This window comes from Prionailurus viverrinus, chromosome B2 (assembly GCF_022837055.1).
Source record: "Prionailurus viverrinus isolate Anna chromosome B2, UM_Priviv_1.0, whole genome shotgun sequence".
NCBI lineage: Eukaryota > Metazoa > Chordata > Mammalia > Carnivora > Felidae > Prionailurus > Prionailurus viverrinus.
In genome coordinates, this window is record NC_062565.1 from 122,252,660 (window position 1) to 122,275,655 (window position 22,996).

At 45.8% G+C, this 22,996-nt stretch overlaps 1 protein-coding gene across 3 annotated transcripts; it reads right to left on the reverse strand.

Annotated features, from left to right (window-relative positions):
• Positions 1 to 290: 290 nt before the first annotated feature.
• ALDH8A1 (aldehyde dehydrogenase 8 family member A1) lies at positions 291 to 22,996 on the reverse strand. 3 transcript variants are annotated; one of them, XM_047859767.1, is made up of 7 exons: positions 22,623 to 22,996; positions 18,636 to 18,783; positions 17,212 to 17,367; positions 15,421 to 15,570; positions 10,045 to 10,301; positions 6,227 to 6,388; positions 291 to 1,044 (listed from the first exon to the last, which is right to left on the reverse strand). In XM_047859767.1, exons 1-7 carry the CDS (start codon positions 22,851 to 22,853, stop codon positions 592 to 594), a joined length of 1,557 nt encoding a protein of 518 aa, XP_047715723.1. In that variant the 5' UTR covers positions 22,854 to 22,996; the 3' UTR covers positions 291 to 591. The 3 variants fall into 3 exon arrangements, with proteins under 3 accessions (XP_047715723.1, XP_047715725.1, XP_047715726.1); XM_047859769.1 differs by lacking the exon at positions 15,421 to 15,570; XM_047859770.1 differs by lacking the exon at positions 6,227 to 6,388.

A 22,996-nucleotide genomic window follows, 5' to 3' on the forward strand; every position in this document is an offset into this window, starting at 1 on the left:
CTTCATCGATATTGATGTTGGTGCCTGGGTGGTTCAGTTGCCTGAGCATCTATCTGACTCTTGATTTCAGCTCAAGTCATGATTCCAGGGTCATGGGATTGAGCCCTGCATCAGGCTCCATTCTAAGCATGGAACCAGTTTAAGATTCTCTCTTTCTCTCTCTCCCTCTGGCCCTCTCCCCCACTTGTGCTCATCCTCTCTCTCTCTCTCTCTCTCTCTGTCTGTCTCTCTCTATCCCTCTCAAATTAAAAAAAAAGAAGCAAAAAAAAAAAAAAAGATTGTCTTTAAATTACCAAGAATTCAATCAAAACAATGAAAAAAAAAAGTGAAGACACAACATAGAGGAAACCTGACAATCCCTTGGCTCCCTTTTTGTGCCTTCCTGTTCAGAAGTCTTCTCTTCTTTGACTCCACAGTGAAAATAGACAGCATCTCTTTGACAGCAGATAAAAATACTAACTACCGAGGATAGAGAAAACCCGCTAAGTCAAGATGTGGTTAGAATTTATGCTGGTGAGTCTGCTCACCACGTTGGATGACTGATTCTCTACAGCCGAGCATTGACCATAACAGCTTCTCCGCTGGCCGAGGTCAGTGCTTAATGGTGATTGTTTTGACTTCAGTGAAAAATTCATAAGAGTCTTTGGCTCCCTCTCTGCCTATCCCGGAACTCTTCATCCCCCCGAAAGGGAGGTTCAGCTCTCTGATGAGCCAGCAGTTGGTCCAGACCAAGCCCGACTGCAGCTTCTTAGCCACTCGGTGGACACGGCCCACATTGCTTGACCACACAGTTGCTGCCAATCCGTATTTAACACTGTTCGCTCTTTGAATCACTTCCTCCTCACTATCAAAGGGGACGACACATGTCACTGGACCAAATATCTCTTCCTTCATGCAGCAGGATTCATCCTTAATGTCTGTTATGACTGTGGGAAGCATAAAATATCCTGCTTGATTCTTGGGGGGGAGACTCAACGTATCCACCCCTTCACCACACAGAATCCGGGCCCCTTCGGCGCGGGCTTTCTTGACGTAACTTCTGACCTAAGTGGGTAGAAACCATGATTAGCAGCACCTTACCATTTGGTTTTACACAAAGCAGCAGAAAATTCAATATTTTTGAATCATCTACATAAAACGTGTAAGGTCATTGCTAAGAACTCTAAAGCTGAGGGGCGCCTGGGTGGCTCAGTCGGTTAAGCGTCCGACTTCGGCTCAGGTCACAATCTCACGGTTTGTGAATTCGAGCCCCACATCGGGCTCTGTGCCGACAGCTAGGAGCCTGAAGCCTGCTTCAATTCTGTGTCTCCTTTTCTCTCTGCCCCTCCCCCACTTGTGCTCTGTCTCTATCAAAAATAAATAAATGTATAAAAAAATTAAAAAAAAAAGAACTCCAACGTTGACTACCGTACTGCCCAGCTGCTAAGCCTGAGGGCAGACGTGCTCTGACCATCATTTGCGCATCCAGCCCTCATACGTTAGAGGAGAGGAGTCATTTATTTAATGTCTACGTGCTGGGCACATGGATAAACGCTTTTCAGCCATTCTCACTTAATTCTCTCAAAACTCTATTAGCTATGTATTATTATCTCCTCTTTGCTGACAAAATTGAGCATCAAAAAGGGTAGATGGTCCATACAACGAATAAACAGGAAAGCCAGAATCCACACTCCGCTATAATCGGTAGTTAAATACACAAAAGAATAGTTGCTCACTCTTGGGAGGGACTGTGTCCACTGCAGAATATGGGAAGTTGAAGGGTGTATAAGATTGCATTAATGGCCACGATAGCTAGGCTTCCAGAACAAATAATTTCTAACTTCTAGTCTCATTACCGATTATATTCTAAAAATATATCTAGGCAATAAAGTATAGCTAACTATAATGGGAAATAAATTATGTAATAAGTAAACCCAGTGACTCGGGGACAATGACAGATGTTTACTAATAACGGTTGTAGAAATGACTCATTATAAAATGACACATATGGTTATGTCTGGAAGGGTTGTTGTGGTCACAACATTATCCTGCCCCTGAAGGGTATCATAAGCATAGAAGCCATAGAAAAGTAATCCCCCAACTTAAAAGCGTAGAACAGCAGTGAGGCGGTCCATCAAAGGCTGGGTACGTTGAAATCATACTTTGGCTTCTTACTTATCACCTATCTATCTGAGCATTCTGCCCCAGTGTCCGACTAATATTTCATCGTAGAACTGTATTCAACGTAGAGCTATGTGTTCGCTCTGTAAAAATAAAAAGGTAATGTTGTTCTATGATTCGTTTCGCTCTAGTTTATGGAACACTTAAAGTCAAACACTTTCAAAAAATAGAACATTTGGAGCAGCTCTGCATTCCAAGCTGCTACACCGTTCCCCCCAGCCCGTGCAGGGATCTCAGCGTTCTTCCTGAAAAGCCCTAGTCTAGTTTGCGGGTGGAGACTAAATGAGGTCTGGACTTCTTCTTCCTCCTTCCCGTATTCTCTTATTCCTCTTGAAGCAACCCACCCAGATTAAAACGTGCCAAAGGTCGAATCCTGCGTGAACAGGAGAAGTTGAGGCAAAGGTCCCCAGGGGCCCCTGCTGGTCACAGGACCAGAACTTTCTTCAGTGATTCAAACTCAGAGCGTTCTGGCTTTAGATTGTCTCCTCTACCCAGAATTTCATGGTTATCTATCTCTTAGAGGTTCTTGGCTCTAAAACGTGAAAGCGTCGGTTTTCAAACTGTGAACTTTTCAAGATATTTAATGTATAAGATGACTCACACTAAACTGAATTTATTTTCTGGGGAAAGTATTGCTGGATGATAGACTATCTATACTAGAAGCTCAGGAACTGAGATTTTCGGTAAAATCTGAAAAAAGAAAACAACATTGTGACTGGTAATATGCCATAAAATGTAATAGACTATTATTACGAAACTTTTTTGAGAACAGAGAGTAGTTATTACTTCGTAGCTTTGCACGTAAATCAGAGCACAGAGGGCAGAAGGGAGTGCTGGGGAGCCCACGTGTTCAAATCCCAGGGCCTCCACTTACTCACGGAGAGATTTCAAATGCTCTGTGCCTCAGTTTCCCCTCTGAAAAATAAGATTAACATTCCCACCCATTCCTAGGATTCAAGAAAATCATGCATGTGAAATATTTAGCGTGATGCCCGGTACACAGTAAGTCTTATGGATGCCAGCTGCTCTCAGTGCTGTTGGTGAAGAAGGAGATGGTGTAACACATGATCTGATGCTTACTGGCTACGAGACTTCAGAGATGCTCCCACCCCGCAGGTCGGGTTTTTTTAACCTGACAAAAGAAGACAGGAAACTGCCAGAGTGGACCTTTGTTAGGCCTGAAGCCTGGCCCTGTCGGGGGATGCACCAGCCAGGATCCCCTGCGCTTCCCCCAGCCTCACTGTCAACACTCAACAATTCCGTCTCCAATTACCCGCATCTTTGGGGAGGCTGGCGTATAGCCAGATTCTCCAGACAGTCAAGTGGAAAAGAATTCAAGGGGGTAAAAAGAAAAACAAAAGTGAAAACAAACAGCAACGCCATGCAATAGGCGAAGAGCCTTTTCTTCACTCCTGGAGGACAGAGTCGCCTGTAGCTACCTATGCATCCCCTGGGTCTCTGGGAACCTGAAAAGTCACAGGTCCTCTTAGGAGCATGCTGTGTCTCTGTGGGTTCTGAGTCCTTTGCCATTACAGGACAACCTCGACATATTCTAATGGGATTCTTCTGTCCCTGAATCGCCGGCACCTATCGCGACAGCCACATAGAAGTAAGATGGACACAGACGCTGCAGGGCTAATTTGCAGGGGACAAAGACCCCAGATGCTCCAGGGCTAATTTGATTCGGAGAAGATATAGACAAACTGCAGAAGAAAACAAAGAGAGTAGCCAGACCTTCCTTAGCACGCAGCCCCCCAAGCTTTCCAGTGAGAGGCGAGTAAAGATGCCCATCAGTGGAACGTGTCCGCTGCCTCCTCCATCCCGGAGGGTTTGGCATACTGGACTGAAAAGAGTCCCACCGGAAAGGCCACATTTACACTTCCCTAGCTGCTCCCATGAGCTCCCCGTCAAGGGCAGAGGTACCCAGGGCCTTCGCACAAGAAGTGATCGGAAAGCACCCGTCAGGGGTCCACCTGGTGGGAGAGTCAGAGAGGGACGCTGTGATTCCTTGCATCTGGGCACACTTGCTCCACGTGGAGCAGCGACGATGGCAGACATCCAGGAACCCTCTGAGCCCCCGCAGGATTGCCCTAAGGCTTCACAAGGGGAGGAAACGTAAGTCCACCCGAGGGGCGCTCTACACGAGGAAGGAGGGACCACAAACAAGAGAGACTCCATAGACAGCAGCAGGTCGATAGGTGGTGGGGTAACGGGAATAACATCTTTGGTGTGCTTCCCTAGAGAAATCAAAATAAAATAAATCGGCCAACGATAAAAAACTATTTTTTTTAATTTTTTAAATGTTTATTTTTGAGAGAGAGAGAGAGAGAGAGAGCGCAGGAGGGGCAGAGAGAATCTGAAGCAAGCTCCAGGCTCTGGGCTGTCAACACAGTCCGACATGGGGCTCAAACTCACAGACTGCGAGATCATGACCTGAGCCGAAGTTGGGCGCTTTAACTGAGCCACCCAGGGACCCCTTTTTAAAAACTTTTTAACTGTGTGTACAAAATCTTTCTCCTTAAAAGCAGTAGGGTCATGGAACTTTCTAAAATGAGTGCAAAATAATTAACTTTATTTTATTTTAATAAGGAAAGTAGCTGAGAAATTATTTTCTCTAAGGATCGAGGAGAAAATTAAGAGACGTTGGCTGAAAAGTCTGCAGTTTGGCTAACGGTAATGTGCTAACGTCAGTTTCTTGGTGCGGACAGTTGCACCGTGGACATGTAAGACGGTAACAAAGGGAAAGCTGTGTGAGTGGATATGGAAACCATCTGCCTTCTCTTCGAGATTTTTCTATAAATCTTAAGTTATTCCAAAATAGAAAGTTTATTTTTTTCTTAGTTATTTGACGGAGATAGAAAACATTCATGATGGTAAAAATATTCGGGAGTGTTCGAAAACTTCTGTTTGAAAGATAAATACGTGCTTATGTTTGAATGCGGTCAGGAAAAAACTGGTAACTGTACCCGTCACCATTTTCAGGGTTATTCATGGAACCTCAGTAACTACCTTGAAATGATAGTAAGAAAACAAAATCCAACTGCCACATTAAATAAATGCCCGTCTTGCCAGCATAATTTGGTTTCACAGAAGATGGCATTTCTGGGCGGCCATACTGGGTCTAAAACCTTGTCAGTGGTTCAAGTCTTGAAAACAAACTAAAGATCACATTTGGTTTAGGTTAGGGTTCTTGCCCTTTGTCCACAGCTTCTGTGGCTATGCTAGAAGCCATGGGGATCTCTCCCGCAGAACCATTTCACACATTCTCTCCTCCTCACCCTGCTTCCTGCTTCACTGAAGAAAATAGAAGAAATAAGAGACCCTCAAGCTACTACACCCTCCATTATGTGCATCTCTGCTTCACAATATTGTAAAAGTCAAAGTTAAAATGCAGTTAATCTGCCACATCTGTGCAATGTCAAAGATTTCCAGAAACTTAGGTAAAGGCCCTGTCCCTCAGAGGCTAACTGATGGGAGCGTATCTTCCTTGGGGGCCCTCAGTCACCACAGCTGAAAACAAGGTCCCCTAGCCCCCAAATTCTATGACTTGTTTTGGGAGTCACATCAGGTAATAAGTTAAAATGACCTTAAAGACCTAAATGCCACAAACCACCCAAAGACCATCGATGGCTTCTCCCACATGGACCACCACTCACCTTACCAATTACGAACCACCTAATTAGGATCATGCATGCTGGCCCTTCCAGAATTCCATCTGCTGTAAGCCAGAGGCAGAATCCTTTCCACTGGAAACTTTTATCTATGGAAACTCCTGCCTCCCTTACTCTGCATCATTCTTATTAGTGACCTTTATGTTTTGAAATTTGACTTCCTCACTCTTGATTCTATCTCCATGCTGACTTCCTAGATTCATTCATTCCGTGTAGATGCTGCTTTAACTTGGACTACATTTGTGTATTCATATCTAATATTTCAGAGACCGTTTCCTATACAGGTCCGAATGCTTTAGGAATAAGGCAGTAATTAACAACATTTCAAACCATGGATGTGTGCTGTGTCCTACACTGAGCTTATGCCCAAACTCACATTGCACAGATGTACTTACTTTTTCCAAATGAGCTTTACTTATCAGAGCTCCCATGTTGGCCGATGGATCGGAGGGAATGCCAACTTTCCACATTCTGGTAGCTTCTACAAACTTCTTCAAAAATTCACTATAGATGCTCTTCTGGACAAAGATTCTGCTGGTACAGAGGCAGATTTCACCCTGCCAAGAATGACATGTGAGGACAATGACAAGACACCCTCCTTCGTGGATAGGTCAACGCGGCAATTGTGAGCACCTGGCAGTGGCCAGGCACTGGTCTAGGCAATGGGAGACGGTGACAAACCAGACAAAGTCCCACCATGAGGACCCCAGCGGTGTGCGAGGCAAGGCAAGACAGCGCGAGCAGGGCTGAGCGGGAGTGTAGGCAGGAATGGGGTCGGGGAGGGTAGGAAATGAGGGCAGGAGGTGAGGAGCAAGGCAGTATCATGCAGTCTCACAGGCTCACAAGGAGCTTGCACCTTGCTCCTGGCATCATGAAAAGACCGTGGAAGCCTTTCAGCTTTAAGCAGCAGGATGATGTGATGGGGTTCACGTTGTGAAAGGATCCTCCCAGCAGCTGTGTGGAGAATAGAACGGAAGGGAACGCGAGCAGGATCGGAGTAGAATTAAGAGAGTATTCCAGAAGTCCAGATAAGTGGACGTAGCTCGGACCAGGGCAGGCCCAGTGGACATGAGAGAAGTGGTAGGCGTCCACTGACGTTCCCAGACTCGAAAAGGGACATGGGACCCCAAAAGTGCAAGGAAACTGGTATAGATGCTCTGCAGAACAGACGGGTTTCAGGATGTATCCTAATAATTGCGGGGCGCCTGGGTGGCTCAGTCGGTTAAGCGTCCAGCTTCAGCTCAGGTCATGATCTCTCGGTTCACGAGTTTGAGCCCCACGCCTGGAGCTCAGAGCCCGGACAGCTGTGCTGACAGCTCAGAGCCTGGAGCCTGCTTTTATTCTGTGTCTCTGCCTCCCTCTGTCTCCCTCCCTCCGTCTCTGCCTCTCCCTCATTTATGCTCTGTCTCTCCCTCAAAAACCAAAACCAAAACCAAACAAAAACATTAAAAAAAAAACAACTGAACCGACAAGACTGGTTGATGGGTTCTTGAGACAGAAGGAAAAGGAAGGGTAAGAATCAGGGTGGCTCCCAGGTTTTTGATGGAGCCGCAGAGCAGATGATAGTGCTCTTCCCTGGGAAGGCGAGCCCAAGGCAGGGAGAAGATCAGCACTGCAGGGAAAGGAGAGGGAGGGAAACCGGAAGTTCTGCTTCGCACAGGTAAGGCTCAGACGCCTAATCGTCACCCAAGCAGAGGCACTGAGTGTCCTGGGCTGAGGTGTTAACAGGTGCCTGAATGAAAAGTCATCCTTACTCTCATTTGGCTACGCCATGCAATCGTTCGCAAACACCATTCTAGACACATCAAAGCATTATATAGGTTTGACAAGTACACATACGCATGAACAACTATTTTTGTCACATTTATATTTGCTCGACCTTCACAACCATCCTAACAATAGAACGTTTCTAATTATCTTGCTAGTTGTGCAAAGATGCACTGTCCAAATTAAACACTCACTGTTTGGGAGCAATAAATTCTCTCTGCCAGCCAGGATCACGGTTAGAACCATCTGCCTACCTGGCTTGGGAAATCTCCCAACACGAGTGCCCTCCGCCAGGTGCGGGAGGCAGGGGAGGGAGTGGTAAAGAGATCTGAGGGGTTAACCAGTCAGGGTTTTCCTGACTACTTAGTGCCGGGAAAGCATAGGTGAGACTAGCGTCCCTAGTGGCATGACTTGAGAGGAAATAAGAGAAGAGAAATCTTATTGATTGAGTGCCCATTGTGCGCCAGGCACAGCGAGGGATGCTTTCCTTATAATACTTCTGTGGTGTACTAGCTTTTCCAGTTCAGAATTAGGAAATGAAGTTTGACCAAACACAGGCCCAAGGCCCCCAGGCACAGGAAGTTTCAACTTCAGTCTGAGTGGTGCTGAAGTCTGTGTTCGTTTCTTCCGAGTCCCACGGCGTGTCTTAAGTATGAGTGTGCCCCACTCCAAAGAAGAGTACACACAGTGGAGATGTTTCGAAGGAGCCCGTTGTGTCCAGTTGAGGAGGAAGTGCTCACTATGTGGGACTCATCTCTCGGCCAAGGAAAAAGAAATCAGCCCCTCTATTTTGCCTAAAGTCCATTTGTTGTCTCGAATTAGCCAGTTGGGTTCATGTCCTTTCCCACCGGCATTTAAAATACACGCCCCCCCCCCCAAGAGGAAGGCTGTCTGAGCATTTCAAGTTCTTGCACAGTCCTTCTGTGCACTTGGAGTGCATTTGCCACCATGCAGAGGCCACTGAACACCCCCTCAACTATGTCTCAGGCCACGGTTTGTCCCCCCACCGCACTGTTGTCACTAAGCCACCCAAATACTCGATTTCATTGTTCGTTTCGATCCTTGTTTATTTTAATGATTAAAATAGCTGTATCATAAAATTGCAAGTCTATTTTCTCAAATCTGAAATTGAAGTCTATTGATTCAGAAACACTCTATACACACAGATATATCTGTATATAGAGGTGCAGACAGAGATACGTAATCAAACCACTTTCTCTAAGAATTACTTCGAGAGAAATCATTACAATTGTAACGATCCTGAAAAACCACCGTCAAGAATGTTTTTCGTTCGACACTCATGAAAACCCTACTGGAAGGCATCATTCTTGCTTCTGTGATTTTACAGAAACAAAGGTTCAAAAGGCTTTGCAGTTTATTCAAGTTAAATAAAGATCTATCTCATTCTACTCATCCTTCTATGACAGTTCTCTTTCATTAATTCTTTGCCCTCTGCTAATTTTTTTTTTTTTAAACAGACCCTTTGGAGAGGGGTGCCTGGGTGGCTTAGTCGGTTGAGCGTCCGACTTCGGCTCAGGTCGTGATCTCACAGCTCGTGAGTTCGAGCCCCGTGTCGGGGTCTGTGCTGACAGCTCAGAGCCTGGAGCCTGCTTCGGGTTCTGTGTCTCCCTCTCTCTCTGCCCCTAACCCACTCGCATTCTGTCTCTGTCTCTCTCAAAAATAAATAAACATTTAAAAAAATAATAAAAATAAAAATAAAATAAAAACAGACCCTTTGGAGAAAATCATTCAGTATTTTTGTATACCTGTTGAAGGTCAAGTGTGCCCCCAAAGCAGGTACAGGTGTCCTCTTCGTGATGCTTCCAGTCTGGTCTATCTGGGCTGGTTTTCCTAACCCTTTGGGATGCCATCGAAGAATTTGCTAAAAAACTGTCGCCTCCAGAAAAACAACTGTTTACACAATTTCAGGAGATGAAAAGTTGCCACGACTCCATGACACCCATGACTCCAACATAAGAAAGGTGCTGTAGGCTGGTTTAGGCATTTATTTCTAAGTGTGTGGTGCATTTAGGATGCTTTGGGGGAGCAAAGGTTCACTGGAGAGAGGACATTGAGATAGCGAGAAGAGAATGAGAGTGACTCTGTGAATTAAGGGAGAGAAAAGCTTGGAGAAACAAAAAATCAATCATTTTGCCCATGGCCAGTACCTGACAAAAAGCTGTGACTCAGAAAGAGGAGCTTGCTAAACAGAAGCTGTGACTCTACAAGACCACAGATGGACATCGAGATAACACAGACAGTCAGCGGAATAACACAATGTAACAATCTCTTCTCACTGAAATAGCACCAGATTGACCGGCTCACTCCTGGCTTTGTACTGTGATGAAAGAGATCCAGTCTGACAGGGTCACAGAGTTTAAAAATAAACAAACCAAAAATGAAACGAAACCAAATAAAAACAAACAGAGCAACCCAGAGGACGTACCTGGTTGGCAAAGCTGGACCTGACGGTCGTGGGAATGCACTCCTCCAGGTTGGCATCCTCAAAGATGATGGCGGGGTTCTTGCCCCCCAGCTCCAGGGACAGCTTCTTGCAATGGGGAGCACTCAGCTGAGCGATCCGCTCGGCGGTGGGCTGGCTCCCAGTGAAGGAAATCAGGGGTACCTCTGGATGGGACACCAGGGCCTCGCCTACCTTGGGCCCCGTTCCAAACACAATATTTACCACACCTGGTGGAACACCTGGATGGGACACAGTGACAGTTACACTAACTCTTCTCGGTATGTTGAGAACTTCCGTTACACAGACATTCTCTTGGAAAGCCCAATAGCTTGAATGGGTGGGAGGAAATGTCTATGGCCGCCTCTAGTTTAATAACAAAGCTCCATGCGCTTTGCCTTAGAAAAACGAAGAGTAGAACATTCTCTCTCTCTCTCTTTGTTTTAATGTTTATTTATTTATTTTGAGAGAGAGAGAGAGAGAGAGAGAGCCAGCCAGTATAGGGAGAGGCAGAGAGAGAACCCCAAGCAATCTCTGCACTGTCAGCGCAGAACCCCATGCAAGGCTTGATTTCCCAGACCGTGAGATCTTGACCGGAGCCGAAATCAAGAGCGGGACGCTTAACTGACTGAGCCACCCTAGGCGCCCCGAAGATTAGAACATTCTAATTAATTCATTCCATAATATTGACTAGGCATCAGGGGCTGAGGACGCAGAGATATCCTCAGGCAGGTCAGGCCCTCTAAGGTAGAGAAGCCCTGCTCTTAGCTGGCATCCAGAAGTCACAACGCAGTGTGAACACGTTAAGTCGAGGGAAGAAGAGATTAGACTATCCTGGCCCAGGGACGTGAGGGAGGCTCCTCTGGGAAGGTGAGTATTGAGTTGAAGGTCCTGTGTCTCATAATATGGACATACCGTTACACTCCTGGACTGACGTAAAATACCAAGGACACCCGAACACGGGTGCCCCAATCTTTCTATCATGAGACCCTACCTTCCTACATTTGCGTGTATTTTTTTTTTATGTGTTTATGGCTTTCCTTGTTTATTACCTATCCAACCCTGGAAGGCACACTAAGGGCAGAAATGGTGTCTGTGTTTTGCTCCCCACCCTGTTTCCCTTGCCATGGCCTAGTTTGCCATATAGATGAACACTGCGAAACGCTCACATTCACTGCGGGTCAGTTATTGCTGCAAGTGATTTACACCCTTCCCATCTCCCAACAACTGATGATGCAGGTAGGATTTAATATCCTCACCTCACCCAAACTGAGGCAAAGTGAGGTTAAACGGCAACCATTACGAGGCAAAACCGGGTGCGGAAGATTAGTAAGCAATTAAGTGAATGAATGAACAAATACTTAGCATACATTATCCAAATCAGAAACGGTTCTTGACTTTGTTTGAAAGCTTTAAGTGTCCAGAAAGAAAATCTGTGTGCAATTGTGATGTGTCCAGGAAGCTTTTAGGTTTGCTTGGAGGTAGCTGAATGTATTGCCTGTATTTCATCAACCTTGAAATGCAACATAGGCAGAAAACCTCCAATGTGTAAGGTTCTTGAACTACCCTGCTGCTAGGATCTTTTTCCATCCAGGTTGGCCATTCTCTCCTTCATAGAAACATACTCCATGGGATTAAAACCATCTCTTCAAGAATATGCTTTTAAAGTATAAATAATAAGTTATCATCAATGATCCATTATCATCACGAACACCTTCCCGTAGAGCCAGTCTTAGCCTGATCACTTGAGGGGACAAACGAGGCCCCCTTCAGATGAGCCTCAGGGACAGGTGTGAAGAATCAACGTGGCATCTGACAAAGCATCACCTCTAATGGCCCCACTGTTACAGTCACGTGCACACTTATTGAAACCTAGTCTGGCTCGATCCTGGATCACAGGTCACTGCCACAGAGGCCAGGCCCAGGGCCAGACACCATGTGAATGCAGGTGAGCCCTGTGTTGGGACAAAGAGGAGGTTCAGGAGAGGGGGGCCCATGGAGGCTGATGGGAGAGAAACAAGGACAGGTTCCCCATCGTTTGCAGGAAGGGGTCTTAATCTCCATCAATTATTACTGGGCATGTGAATATTTGCCCAATATTTTCTTTCTTTTTTCTTTTGAAATGTTTATTTATTCAATTTGAGTGACAGACAAGACAGCATGAGCCGAGGAGAGACACAGAGAGAGGGACACAGAATGCAAAGCGGGCTCCAGGCTCTGAGCTGTCAACACAGAGCCCGACGCGGGGCTCGAAGCCAGAAACCCACGAGATCGTGACCTGAATCGAAGTCAGACACTTAACTGACGTATCCACCCAGGCGCCCTGCCCGATGTTTTCTGATTGGAGTTTGGGGGCAAGAGAAGTTGGGCTGTTGGTCAGGCTTTATAAATCCTGAAGGCAAAAATGGATCAAATCCCTTCTAACGTTTACAATAGCATTTTAACGAAGAGTGAAGAAAACTTAGAAACACCACACATTTATAACCCAGGAAAGTGGGCTCATTTCTTCCAGGCCAATTGCCTTCTACACAACGGCGCGAACACTTTATATTTCCTTGAGCTCTGGTGTTAATATGTTAAGAGCTACATACTGGCCATTATTTCTCAGTACCAATTTGCCATTCGATGGAGGCAGTAATGAAATTTTTCTAGAGACACCCGCCCTCTACCCTTAAGATATTCTGGTTATCAAAGGAAGAAGGCAGCCCAGTCGGCAAATACCAATTCGAGAAACCTGAGAGTAGGTGGCTAACGGACAAGAAAGGGCACAAGGTCCCTCCCATGCTAGGATGCGGCAGGGTGGCAACAAGCTTAAATTGGGCAGAACAAAAATAGGAAGGCCAGGGGCGCCTGGGTGGCTCAGTCGGTTGAGTGACCGACTTCGGCTCAGGTCATGATCTCACGGTCTGTGAGTTCGAGCCCTGCGTCGGGCTCTGTGCTGACAGCTCAGAGCCTGGAGCCTGCTTCGGATTCTGTCTCCCTCTCTCTCTGCCCCTCCCCCACTCATGCTCTGTCTCTCTCTGTCTCAGAAATAAATAAGCATTAAAAAAATTAAAAAAAAAATAGGAAGGCCAGAAATTCGCTTTCAGTAGACCCTCCAAGAACGAGGGCAAACATTTGGTGCCCCCAAGAAGAAGCGAATACTCTAGGACTTGCAAAGAGTTACTCGCTGTGTGCTTTTTTAAATGATTGCACTTCACAGGAAGGTCATCTGGCAAGTCTGTTTGAAGGCTCAGGACTAGAGGACTGGCTCTTTAAATATCCAGAACGCACCAGCAGGTCATTTTAGCTTTCTTTTTCTTACACCATTAAAAGTGTCTCTTACATAGTCTCAGTGGAGAAACTGAGGGCTTAAGGCAGGTGCAATGTGAGGGGTGCCTGTGTGGCTCAGTCGGTTAAGCATCCAACTCTTGGTTTAGGCTCAGGTCATGATCCCAGGGTCACGGGATCGAGCCCCGCATCGGGCTCCACGCTGCACACGAAGCCTGCTTAAGATTCTCTTTTTCCTTCCCTCTTCCCATCTCCCCTGCTTGTGCCCTCTCTTTCTCTCTAAAATAATTTTTTTAAGGTGATATTTGAGCCTTATGCTCTCAGTGGGCCAGAGGAGGGAAGTTCAGCAAAGCCAGCCCAGGCTGGGAAGGAGAGAAGGACCACCTTGGTATAATCAGCTTATTTGTTCACAAGAAAGAAGATCACTGCTGTGCAAATACATGGATACATAAACCTCTCATGCAGACCAGGTTCTGGGTGTATGGAAGGGGAGAGTACTCAGGGAAAGGAATCATCCTAGATCAAGACGTAGTTGACTTCAAGAGAGCACGGTTCTGGGAACACAGCTCTGTGGCCCATGCCCCCTCCATGCGTTCCCTCCCCGACATGGATCACAGCAGAGCCTAGGTCCCACTTCTGTTCACTCGGGGGACCTACAGTCAACAGGCAGGGAAGAACTGCCTTGGACCCCCGCAGACACTAGACACTTAGTTTTGCAAAGAACGGCATTAGAATGTGATCTCTCGTGGAAGGAAGGAATGACAGACAGGTGGGGCGTGGGAGAGGTCGCCATCTTTCTATCACACACCCTCCAGGAGCCTAGGGCATCCGTAAATGTCACCTCAAAGACTGAGGATGGAGGGCCTCATTCCTCTGTACAATACAAGGGAAATGGGCAGCTAGACTAGGGTCATAAGGCCACAGTTCAACCTGCCATCTAAACCTTGCAGTCAAGAACTGGCTCAACTTCTTTAGAAGCCAATATGTATATTTTTGCTTGGAGAGATGAGATATCCAGAAGGGGGAGGGATGGGCTCTTTCCAACCACCTGCTTTACAGATATGGGTGAGCCCAGCTACCTTCTCTGTGCGCTGAAAGGACGTATGCACAGCGGAGACTGACAGAAAGACAGCCTGTTTCCCACCATCACCCATCATCCCAGCCCAGAGTATGTATGGAGACCTGAGCTGAGGGACCTAATAGCGAGGGGCTTTCCTGTGGGTTATAAGCTGGGGCCTCCCGATGGTTCCCCTCTAACCCTGTGCCCATGCTGAGTTATACCCCAGAATGTAACCAGGAACATACCTTGAATGTGACCATTATACTATTCACAAAAAGAGGGCAAGGAGGGGCACCTGGGTGGCTCAGTTGGTTGAGTGTCAGATTTCAGCTCAGGTCATGATCTCACAGTTCATGGGTCTGAGCCCCGCATCGGGCTCTGTGCTGACAGCTCAGAGCCTGAAGCCTGCTTCGGATTCTGTGTCTCCCTCTCTCTGTGTGTCCCTCCCCCACTTGTGTCCTCTCTCTCTCTTTCTCTCTCTAAAATAAATAAACATTAAAAAAAAAAAAAGGACAAGGAACCATATTGCATCAGCTTCCACATAGTGGCTCCGAATGCTGGGGAAACTGAGGGATATATATTCAAATCTCTTGAAAATGGGCTATTTTGAGCAGTTACTCTATAACCATACAGAAAAGTGCCTAACAGTAGCCTTATTTTCATCAAGGTTAACACGTAATCCAAACAGAAGATTCAAATTGACCACTGAAGACACTCTCTGGGGCCCGCTGCTGTCGGGCTTGAGGCTCCCCGATTGTACAAGTCTCTGTACTGCCTGCCCCCTCCTGGCGGAAGGGTTCCTGCAGCAGCTCGGTACACGGGCGAAGAGAGGAAGCAGTGTGATGAAAGGGGTTTCTCGGGAAAAGCTCAGGGAGACAACAAGCAAAGATGTCGATGGGATCGATCTTGCTCTGAGCGGATTTCCATCCAAAATAACTTTTCAAACGTCAGCGACGCGGAGGTGGCGCAGCCCGCAAAACTCGCAACCCCAAAGCCGATCCCGTGCCCCTCGGGACCCGCAGCTAAATCACCTGCTGTCTCCAGGAGTTTGCACATCATCCAGGCCGTCACTGACGTCAGCTCGCTGGGCTTGGCTATGACGGTGTTGCCGGCAGCAATGGCCGGAGCCACCTTCCAGGTCAGCAAGTAGAGTGGCAAATTCCAGGGGCTGATCAGACCAGCTGCAAGAGGACAGAAGCACCTTCAGCAATGGCATGCCCCTCAAAGCAGGCTGGCCACACTGGGTTTCTTCACGTGGCGCTCCTCCCTCCTGCATCAAAGTGAAGCTTACTCTTCTAAAAATCCCCAATTCTGCTATTGGTAGCCACCTTCAGGAAAAGAATTCTGAAACGTATCATACGCCATTGTGCCTCTTCAAACCATAAATCCATACAATTTACTCTTTTCTTGATGTCGTAACAATTGTATTGATGAACAAACAGCAATATAAGTTCTAGGACCAAGAGGCTGTCACTTGTGACTAAACAGTTCCAGCTGTAATGAGTTTTGGGAACTCACATTTTTTAAAACCTCTCTCTCCTTCATCATCAAACTGTCTAGCTCCTACTTAAGGTTTTCCATCACTGTTTCTAATCTGTTGTGGATTAAGACATAAAGTCTCAAGCTTTTTAGAATTATTTGTAAAATAGGAACAAATCAGTAATGAGCGTGCCCTGTGGGGGCCTCCTACTAGTAAGGCCAATGAATTCTGATGCATAGGCTGCGAAATCCATTTTGCCAAGCCAGGGTTTTTTTTAATAAAAAATTCTCTCTAGGTTCTCACCTGTATCATGAGCAGATAGGATTGCTAAACAAGTAATAGAACCAGCATCTAGAATTTGTTCTCACGCAATACTGAAACCACGTGTAGGCTTCCAACCATAAAACACACACACACACACACACACACACACACACACAATCTACCTTATGAATAAGTAAATGGATTCATTTTATTTTATACTCTCCCCTCAAACCTGTGCTGTGAAAGTAAACATACACTCTATATTATTATATTTCTCGTTGGAAAATCTTTTCTTTAGGGGATAACAGTATTTTTTCAGCATTGTATATCATCATGCTTCTTAGAGGAAGGTTTGAGCTTCTCCTAAATGCCTTCAAAATGTGATTTCCAAAGGGTTCAAATAATCAAAGTGGTAAAATGTCCCATTTTCTTTCCTTTTAATTTATTTTATCCTGTCATAAAATGTAATAAATATGGGAGGTTGGTGGGTTTTTTTCCTCGGAGGAACAGTGACATCTAGTGGATACTTTGAGACATTGCTCATATTTATATGTCCTCCAAAAGGAAGCAAGAAGCGGCCCATTCAGTCAAGGCTCACGTATCTGGCACTGTTCTAAGTGCCCTACACTTACTAATTCATTTAATCCATGTTAAAATATATAAGTATAAAATTAAACTATTCTCCCAGTTTTTCAGATAAGAATCGTGAAATATACAAATGTTAACGAAACTGACCCTGTACATATCCCAAATCCATGCTGTTAACTACAAGCCTCTCTGGAAAGAAACTTTTTTTTTTTAGTGGTATGGGGGGAAAATCTTTGTACGTGAATTTCCTCTCGGTATTATTCTTTTCCTGGTAATTTCCCAGGAACGATGTTTTCGGAATAAGTGGGGAATTTGACACAAAGAAAAATAACCTCGAAATAGATTTTTGAGGCCCATTAATTTTCAGTCCAAGTAGAAGAAATCAGTTCTTTCCCTTTTCTGGGTCTGTTCCCTTAGATCGGTGCTGCAGGACAGATGGGGCATCCCCTCGGCACCAACCCAGTGCAGGCTTTCACCCAGCAGCACCTACCGATCCCCACGGGGGCCCGCAGGGTGTAGTGCAGACAGCCTACGTGGTCCATGTGTGTGCACTCTGATGTGTGGTGCAGGATGGAGGAGGCGAAGAACCGGAAGTTCTGCACAGACCGGGGGATGTCCATGGTTCTTGCCAACGTTATGGTTTTCCCTGTAACAAGTCAGCAACAGGAGGCACAGTCAGTGTAGTGGAGACACTACCACACCTGCATCCTAACTCACGCTCACGTAGCCTTGGTGCCTTCCAGCCCCGGACCCCAGCCCTTGACTAACGGACAGCTGATCATGGTTTCATAAAGCTGTGAAATAATTAGGTATGACGTTATAAGATGGGGGGGGGCTTAAAACGGAGTCAAATAATCTTCGTTTGTGGGTGGGAGAGGGGTTGAACAATTGATAGCGATCATGAATTCGCCAGATGCTACCACTCCGCTCACATCAGCTCTTTCAATTCAAAATCACCATGCCTTGTGCAGGCTACAAAGGGGTTGGAGTAATGGGTGTTAGGACAGCTGTATCTGCACGACACCATAAAACCCCTCGGACAGACATACGCTGTACATGAAATGTCCCCCAGCACGCGGCAGAGACCTTCAGATGGGCACGTGACAGAGCGACCAATGGCATCCGGAGGTTGGCATGTGATGCTCGCTCACCATGTGCCCCATGCACGACCTAGCTCCTGGACTGAACAAAGAGATTCCGGACTTTTCCTTTATTCTCTTTGGCAATTCCAGGGGACTCCCCGCAGCAGGAGCACCAGCAGGAAACATCTCCTTCTTAAGGGCTTAGACTCAAGCTGCTTCCTAAGTTTAAGCTGATATATAGCACACATACCATTTTAAAAGATCTTGGGTTTTCCTAACAGACATCCCTGCAAGGATTTATGGGCATTTACTCCATTATCCACACCTCTGGGACGGTAGCTGCTTAGGGAGCGGAATGCTGACCTGTTGGACTCTTTCTGAACAACTTGACTGTAACTGCTCTTCAATTACCCGCGCTTAGAACCCCTCTGCCTAGGATTGGAGAATTGCAGGATCAGCCCTCCTCTTCCTCTCTCCCCATATCCGTGCCTTTTGCCAAGCATCTCCGCTGTGCCTTCCACCAAATGGACAAAATGTATTTGCTTTCCTGCCCTGGAACCTGGGCTCAGCTCTGACTTGCTGTGGCCATCAGAATGGGGCAGATGTGGGCCAGATGCCAAACTCCCAGGTGGTTCTGCTTTCCACCTCTACCTCTGCCATGAGAAGCGTCGTGCAGTCTAGCCTGATGGGGAGAAGGTGCCCTGAGTCCCATCCATTGTGGTTAAGAGACAAGAGGTCCCCTGCCCAACGGGAACGAGGGTGTGAATCTCCAGTGTCTGAGTAGTTGTACTGCACTTGCCATAAAGCACCGCTAAGAGGCGGCTGCACTCACCTTGGTCTCTGGATTCCGCCTGGGCCAAGTCCTCCAGGGATTTCTCCAGCAGATCCGCCAGCCGGTGCAGCACCTGTGAGCGCTCCTGGGGGCTCCTGGCCGACCAGCCGGGAAACGCTGCCCTGGCAGCCTCCACTGCGGCTTCGATCTTTGAGGAGCATCAGGAAGACAGTCACCTTAGGACTGTTGCTCCTGAGGTTCCAGGAATCCAGAAACCACAGCTCCACGCATGCCTAATTTTTTTCAGCCTAGTTTCAAATATGCAACACTTGCTAGTGCTGAGTTACCTGCAAAATGGTGTTTTCGTGACCGGTGAATCAGGGCACCACAAAAACAAAGAAGAGGGATCCGTTTTGACCAAGGTGTACAGATGTGGCAATCAGATTATTAAAAAGAAGCTGTCTGAGGGGCGCCTGGGTGGCTCAGACGGTTAAGCACCCGACTTCGGCTCAGGTCATGATCTTGTGGTTCGCGAATTCAAGCCCCACATCAGGCACTGTGCTGACGGCTCGGAGGCTGGAGCCCGCTTCAGATTCTATGTCTCCCTCTCTCTCTGTCCCTCCCCTGCTCATGCTCGCTCTCTCTCCCTCTCTCTCTCTCTCTCAAAATTAAATAAACATTAAAAATAAAAGCCATTTTAATTTTAACAGATGCACGTTTTCAATCATGTCAAAATACACATTTTTTTAATATCATAGGGAGGGGAAACTCATCTAGACATGTAGAATCTCTAAACTTTTAATCCAGCTCTAACACGTCTGAGAAAGTCTAAAATTTTGCTTGAAATCATATCTGCAGGCTGTCTTTCCCCTCCGAATGACTAATTATAATAGCCATTTACTAATTTTTCTATATAAAGGGATGTTAGACACACAAATTATTTCATCTAACCTGTTCTAAAATTCTAAACCGTGCCTATTGCTATGCCCATTATGCAGATGAGGAAACTGAGGCACAGAGCACTGAAGTCACTTAGCAGAGGTCACACAGCCAATAAGTGGCAGTATCAGGATTCAAACCCAGATCTTTGCGGCCCCCGAGACCATGGCTGGCCTTCTGTGGCACAGCCTCAGTCCCTGCCCCTGCCGGGCTCTGCCCAGTAAAAGAGGCCTGTTGGGGAGGAGGATATCTGTGTTTGAACAGATAGTTTGGAGACCTGGTTTTGGAGCCAAATCCAAAAATATACAGGGGAAGGTACGGGCAAGGCCAATTCATGCAAGGTGAAACAGGTCTTCAGTTCATGGGCTGCCTTTGTCTGCTCCTTAGCAAAGTCTAAGCATATCTTTTCCAGAGACAGCAAATCCATAGCCTGTGTCTCACCCCTCTCCCCTCTCACACACATGACAAGACTATAATAACTCACAGCTTGCTTCTACCCCCGGGCTCAGACCCAGCCTCAGAATCCTTTTCCACAGGCTTCAGGTCACCACGAGCATCTTTCTCATGTGACATGATCTGACAATTCTGCTGCCCTCTCCCCCCAAAACTGACGTACATTCCTCCTTTGCTTTCTTTATAGAAAACAGAGTCCCTCTCAGCGGGGCTGAATAAAGGATAAAATGAGTCTCATTTCAATTATACATTTCTGGAAAAAAAATGGTGTTTTCATTTCAAAAGCTGAATCTCTAATGTGGACCCACAGAAACGATGAAGGAGGAATGTGGGCTTTCCACCAGAAGCTGCCGCCCGGCCGAGGCCTGGGCGCCCGCCAACAAGAGGAGGGTTCATTCCTGCTGTGGTCAGTACAAAACGTCCTCTTCCTGAGGTTGTCAGTGTAAAAGCTAAGCTTTTCGCTACGCAGAGAACTCAAGTACAGTCATGTTTTCTAAGTTGTCTTAGAATACATGTGAATATAACATGAGCATACGCTAAGACTTAGGAAGCATTTACTATTTGCCACACACTAAGGGCTTTACATATACCAGTCTGTTTAATCCTTAGAACAACACTATAAGGTGTTACTATTATCCCCACTTTACAGGTAAGGCGACTGAGGAACACGGAAGTGCAGCTCTAAGTCAAGACCATACACACTAAGTTGTGCAGCTGGTCTTTGAAGCTAGGTGGTCCAGCCCCAGTCTGTGCTGATGACTGCAAAGCTATCATGTAAATGCCACCATACGTGTGTGTGTGTGTGTGTGGCCACTGATCTAAGCATCAGAGATGAGAATGTTAGCTCACTGTCGTCTGTGGAATAAAGGACGATGATAAAGTCTTATTTGTAGGCTGTTACGACTCATATTGGGGATAATTCCGCTGTTAGCAAAACCAGCAGCACTTTCTGTGAGTGACTTTCTGTAAAATCGGGCATGTAGTTTGTACGTGGACCGTAGTTTTCAAGCCAGAAAAAGCTGGGACTTATGGGGATCAGAGAGAATATTTGCAGGGAAATCCAAAATGTTTATTTCTCTACCAGCAGGTGCTTCCATAGTACCTTCTGTCTTCTGAAAAGGCATGAGCCATTAGCTGCAGAAAATATTTCAACTGAATTTGTCATATTTGTCGTTTTTAACTTCAGTTTACAAAACACCCTGAGACCAGGAGGACTGGAAAACACAAAGCTGGATTTCCCACATCTATCCCAGGTCATTTGAAACAAACAAAATTGTGGGTTACAGTTTAACCAATAGATTAGCCAGCATTTGCTAACTTTAATCCATAAGTCTAAAGGTTTTTTTAATGCAAGACAGATTGAAAACATTATTAACAAATGAGAAATAATAGCTTAGTATAGATGGAGGCTTGTTTATATATCTTTATTAATATATGAAGGTTACAATTATCCTTTAAATAATCTAGTTCTTTGTGCCTTAAAAAATAAAATCCATTAGGCATTAGATGAGCATATGTCCATCAGCCACATTTATCACCCCAGACACATTTACATTGTCAATAAAATAAGTGATAACTAATCAAATGTGTCTCCACCATTTTATAAAATTTCTCAAAATTAATTCAACATCAGTAAAAAAATTTTAATGTGTGTGCCATTAAGCACTTTGAGTAAGAAAAAGGATGGTATTAAATTTAAACACAAAACTATATGGGAATTTGATTTTGCATTTCATCATTCAAATGATCAGTTTTACTTTACCAGATATTTTAAAAACATAAGGAATTATTAAAGGATAACCTAAAATAAATCCCTGGGTTTTTACTTTTGCTTGTTTTTAGAGAAATAACAAGTTTTTCAGAAAACCATGAATATAGTGGCAAGTTTAGGCAACACTTGGTAGAGAAAAGGAAACAGTAATACTGATCATTCTTAACAACTAATAGTTTTTAGTAGACACCTATTAAGGAATGTCTGAGAAATGCAGCTGTGTGTTAAGCTGCCTAGACTAATAACTTGCTTCTGCACAGTCACCTGGGCTTTGTTCCTTTCTTTTAAGAATATTGTTTAAGTTTATTTATTTATTTATTGGGGAGAGGGGCTGAGAGAGAGAATCCCAGGCCGGCTCCGCGCTGTCAGCGCAGAGCCCGATGCAGGGCTCGAACCCGCGCACCGTGAGACCACCCTGAGCTAAAATCGGAAGCTTAGCCGACTCAACCACCCAGGCATCCCAGGTAGCCCCTTTTGAAAGGTCACATGACACTGCTTCGCTTTTACCTTAGCACCTGTTTTCGCTAACCAAAAGAAACCCAAAGAGGATTTTCACTTCTATGAAAAGAGCCATTACCATAGTATGTACTTCTTTCCCAAAAGCAAAGTTGCATGACACGAACTTTCAGTAAGTGGAGGAAACTCTGCACTTTATGCCATTTCCACAGGTGTCATAGGAAGGCTCTCTTTTCAGATTGCGGGGGAAACCTACATCCTAGGAGTCCGATTACAAAGCAAACCTTCCCAGAACTAAAATCTTCCTGTCTGCCGATGTTTAACAACTAGGCACCTTTTCCCAATTCCCCTTGCTCCTAGAAAAGTTAAGTGATGTGTAATCATCAAGACACCAAGCACATTTCAGTCTCCCTAAGTGAACTACTCACCTCTTCGTTTCCACTGTCTGGCACCCTGCAGTATACTTCCCCCGTGGACGGATCATAAGAATCGATATATGAGCTACAAGGTACAAACTTTCCATTAATGAAGTTCTCCAGCGTCAGAAGTGCCTTTGTTCCGGCCATGGTGGAGACAACTTCTGTCTTTCTCCCCACCGGTGAGGGAGTCTCCCTACCCTGAGTTTGCCTTGTCCTCACCTCCAGCCCCGACGTCCTCATTTACCAATCAGGGAATGTGGGAGGTGTCCTGACACTCAGGAGCCTTCCAGTCTCCCAACTCTAAGTGAAGAGAGTTCTGGAATATTTCACAGACTTCCGGTACATTTTGAGAAAGGGATAATAACCTGGTAAAGTAACATCAG